The sequence below is a fragment of the Gracilinanus agilis genome, chromosome 4, assembly GCF_016433145.1.
Source record: "Gracilinanus agilis isolate LMUSP501 chromosome 4, AgileGrace, whole genome shotgun sequence".
In the NCBI taxonomy this organism is placed as follows: domain Eukaryota; kingdom Metazoa; phylum Chordata; class Mammalia; order Didelphimorphia; family Didelphidae; genus Gracilinanus; species Gracilinanus agilis.
The window spans coordinates 477327938-477332648 of record NC_058133.1 but is presented as its reverse complement, the minus strand read 5'-3'; the positions used below and the strand labels follow the sequence as shown (position 1 = coordinate 477332648).

The following is a 4711-nucleotide window of genomic DNA, read 5'->3' as shown; positions in this document are numbered from 1 at the left end:
TCCATATCCATAAAATGGTGATAATAATACCTGCAGTACCCATCTCATAGGGCTCTTGTGAAGATCAAATGAGATAAAGGATGTCCTATCTACAGTCTCTCTGGGAGGAACTATTGAAGGTGTGATTACACATCACACAAGTTATCTCAAAAGTCATAGTTCAGCTTTAAGAACTTTAATAGAGCTTCACCAAAACTTTTGGGACACCCTGTATAAATTTTATCTGTTATTCATCTTATCCCCAATGTCTCATATAAGAAAATGAACACTGGAGTTCAGTTACTATACTTGTATACAAGCAAAGTAGAGAAAAGAAGAGGGAGACTGGGTGGGGAGGGGAGGAAAAGAAATAATCATTTTGGCATTGCTTTCTTAAGGAATCTAATGTGGAAAATTCCCCCCCCCCCTCTCTCTCTCTCTCTCTCTTCCCACTTCTCTTTCACAGCCTATCCTAAACCAGCAAAGATGCCTCAGCTTCTACAAAGTGTCATTTGTGTAATGGAGGCTTTCCAAAAGTATGCAAAAGAGGAGGGTGATTGCTGGACACTAAACTCGGGACAGCTAAAGCGGCTCCTCCTGGGCGAAATTGGCGAATTTCTGAGGGTGAGGATTATTAAGAGCTACAAAAGAGAAAGAACTTGCTATCATTTCTTGTTCTTGGCCAAGATGGGGACTCTTTTAAGAAGATATGAGGGGGGACAGCTAGGTTGCTCTGTGGATTGAGAGTCAGGCCCAGAGATGGGAGGTCCTGGGTTCAAATCTGGTCTCAGACACTTCCTAGCTGTGTGACCCTGGGCAAGTCACTTAACCCTCATTGCCTAGGTCTTCCTGCTCTTCTCCTTGGTACCAATACACAGTATTGGTTCCAAGAAAGAAGACAAGGGTTTCAAGAAGAAGAAGATATGAATGATTTCCATCTTATTCTGTTCCTCCTCCTAAATTATTTATGCTTGTTGAATCTGAAATAATTTTTGTCATGGAAATTTTACTGTATGGACCAACTTTGTTGATCTTTTTCAATTAAAAAAAAAATAAATCAATAACCTGTTCCCCTAGACTGTCCATTGTTTCAGGAATTCAAGTACCTTCTCAGGGGCCACTGAATGTCTTTGGTCCAAAACAATCTATTCAACTTAACATAAAATGTATGTTAATGTTATGTTAATATGTTAATATGATATAATTATGTGTCATTAATGTGTTATATAAATGATATATCATTATATAATAAATAATATGTTAATAAGTTAACATATAATGTAAATATTTCTATTTAGCTGTAATCCTATTTAGAATCATAGATTTGGAGCTGGAAGGGGACCAAGAGGTCATCCACTCTTCATTTTACAAATGCAGAAATCAAGACTCACAGAAACTGAATGGCCCAAGGTCATCCAAATAAGTGGCAAAATGCAGGATTTGAACAAAGATCCCCTCATTTCAAATTTAGAGCTCTTTCCACATTGTTATTTCGTGGCAAGTGTCATTTGGAACCAATGGATCCTAAACACTAAGAGAAATTCTGGCTACTTCCCAGTATAAGTCTTTACCTGAGAGTTATGCAGGACATGTGACCACACATTAATAAATTACTTTCTCATTTTTCCTCCCTATAGCCATTTGATATCCTTACTGCAGGAACCAGCTTGCATCTTCTGGATAGAGATGGTGATGGATCTGTCAGCTTCGATGAATTCATCCTCCTGATCTTTGACCTGTTGAATATATGTTACCAGGACATACACTCTTTTCTAAATCAGGAACCCAAATCAAAATCCAATGCAGAGGAAAAGTTGTCAGGGGACACAGAAGCATGTGAGACCAGTGAGGATTACCAAAAAGTGGCAGGACCAGATCAGTATGAGCAGAGACCGACAGGAACTGAATCCCCATCTCTGGTCAACCCCATAGAAAAAGTATCTGACACACCGAACAAGGAAGACCCTCAGGAAGACCGTGAGTCTCCCAAATTACTGGGAAAAGAAGTTGAACACAACCACCCTAAGAGTCAGTACTATGGTGAAGGAGCTAAACAAAGCCAAAAAAGATCTCAATATATCCAGGCAACAGGAGGTGATGGAATCCCACCTGAAGAAAAAAAACCACCAAAGGAATTTGTGAAGAGAGCCTGTTCTCAAAAGGATGAGAAAATTGTAAGTGAGGGACATGAAGTGCCCAAAGAACAAGGTGATAGAGACACCAGAGATCACCCACTGGAACAGGAAAAGGAACAAAACACTGAGATTCAGAGTGTACACACAGAAGAACCAGCACAAAGAACATCTGAGATTCAGGAAGGGACCATTGTAAAGGATGCTGGGGAACACACTGATATACAAGAACTAGCATCCCAAGAGGACCATGACAGAAAATTAGGGACCACTGACCTGCCAGCAGAGAAAGCTGAGGAAAAACTATCTGAAACTGAAAGATTACCAGAACATAGGGATGATGATGGAACTTCAGATATCCAAGAACCACTTCAGATACCTTCAGAAAAACAAGAACAAGGAAGAGAATATGAAACTACAAAAATACCAGCCAAAGGCAACGGCAATAGGGTCCCATTGGCAGAAGTATTTATAGATGAAAGGAAGGAGAAAAAAAAACCTGAAACCTTGGACACAGTTGGAAAAAAAGATAGTGAAAAAAACAATCAGATGGAAACTCTCACAGAACAAGAGGCTGATGGAAAGGAAAAGCAGCCTGAAGGACTAGCAGAAAAGGGAGAAATTAGGAAAGACTCAGGAATTCCAGACTTCAAATCAGGAGACGATCAGAACCACTATGAACACAAAGGACCAGCAGCCCCAGAGGAGATCAAAGTTTCTGAAACAAGTGAGTCAGAATTCCAAGGATATAAGATACCAGAAACAAGAGACAGGGTACAAGTCTCAGGATCACAGAACGACCAGTCTAAAGGAAAAAATGAGGGAATCATTCAGATTCTGGACCAACCAATTGAACAATATGATGGACACCAGGTGGAAAATCAGGATGATGGGACACTCTCTAAAACATACAGTAATCCAGAAGATGGTGAGAGTGGCTCAGAGACAAGAGACCTGCCTGCACAAAAGAATTCCCAGAGTCAAGTGGGTGCCCAGGAACAGCCTGACCAAGGAGATTGCAAGAATTATCTAGGTACCCAAGAATCCCTAGTACCAGGTGACAAAAGTAGAACCCCAGAGATAGAGGTGCTAATAGATAAAGACAATGAGAATATTACAGAGGAACAAGAAAAGCTGGCCAAAGAAAAGGAGAAGTCACCAGAGACTAAAATAGCAGACAGAACTGAGGAGCCTGAGAGTCAGCCAGAGTCTCAGGAATACATGAAACAAAAGGTTACAGCAACATCCCCAAAGACAGAAATCAAAAGTCTCACAGATGACACTGATGAGCAGCTTTCCATCGGACAACCAACAGAGAAAGAAGACCATAGGAAAGGTCCAGAAGCCCATGGCCCAGAAGCAGAAGAAGGGAAAGGGGAAGAATCTGAAAGCCAGGAGGCCCCATTAGAAGGTCAGGGCCCAGAAACACAAGGTCTTGCTCTAGATGCAAGACCTGACACCTTGAATCCAATAACAAGGGAAGATAAGAGCCCCCAGGAGCTAGCAGGAGAAGGGAGCGAACTAAAATATGCAGTGAATAAAGAGGATGACTCTTCATCAGAGCTTTCAGAGTTGATTAAGAAACCCAGAGACACAAAGCTTGATTCATCCTCAGGAGATGAGATACAGTCCAACCCAATACATGAAAATTTGCAGAAGATGCCTGAGCAGCCTGACCTCCTAGCCACAGAAGAGCACTTAGATCAAACTGATACATCTCAGACATCTAGCCCTGAGAAGAGTGAATCTTCTGACTGCCCAGCCCTCCTTGATCCACTATGTGACTACACACAAGAACCAAGGCAACAAGCAGGGGACCCTGAGTCTGATGAAGAATGTGGCAACCAGCAAGAAATCCTAGCCTGTCAGTCACAGGAAGATATATATGGCCAGTATCAGCAAGAAGACCAACAACAACTAAGGGATTATACCTCCAGAAAATACTGAATTGTCAACATTACCAAAGAGAAGCAGCAAATTGGCTATTGCCTATCAAAAACCTACCCACTCCCAACACACACACACACACACACACACACACACACACACACACACACACACACACACATGCCAATTATCCTTTAAGTCTCCATTCTACATTTTTACAACAACAAGCAGTAAAGCATTTAGCCATGGGAGTTGCCATCAAGGAAATAACATCTAAGTAAATGTAGTCAACAACAACAACAAAATAATAAATCTAGAATATGACACAGAATGGCCCAGAAAGGACTCTAGTCATCTGAACATTCTATTGCCTGGAGATTCCTTTCCATTAAAATTTTGAGGTTTTCCCTTCCACACTTTTCATTTTTCTTTTTACATAAGATACCAGTTTCTTCCATTCATATATTTTCAAGTTATTGAATCATGGGGATTTTAATGATGGCAATGGAGAATTAGTTTCTGAACTATTATTCCACAACCAAAGTATGCTATTCATTCATGGGCACAGATAAGTAATATGGAGTTATTCTTTTAATAGAGTTTCCAAATTCATTCTAAAACTCCATAATTCAGTGGAAAGAGCCCTGATTTTAGAATCAAATAGCCTAGGTTTGATTCTTAGTTCTGTTATTAACTGACCTGGGCAGGATGAC

The 4711-nt window shown here is 40.6% G+C and overlaps 1 protein-coding gene across 1 annotated transcript; it reads left to right on the top strand.

Annotated features, from left to right (window-relative positions):
- Positions 1–465: 465 nt before the first annotated feature.
- TCHHL1 (trichohyalin like 1) lies at positions 466–4058 on the top strand. The gene is made up of 2 exons (XM_044672661.1): positions 466–603; positions 1617–4058. Exons 1-2 carry the CDS (start codon positions 466–468, stop codon positions 4056–4058), a joined length of 2580 nt encoding a protein of 859 aa, XP_044528596.1.
- The last annotated feature ends 653 nt before the right edge of the window (positions 4059–4711 follow it).

Excerpts from the sequence above, each read along its gene's own strand:
- TCHHL1 (XM_044672661.1), top strand. The coding sequence starts at position 466 with ATGCCTCAGCTTCTACAAAGTGTCATTTGTGTAATGGAGGCTTTCCAA. Across the intron at positions 604-1,616 it reads AAATTGGCGAATTTCTGAGG|CCATTTGATATCCTTACTGC; the intron begins GTGAGGATTATT and ends TCCTCCCTATAG.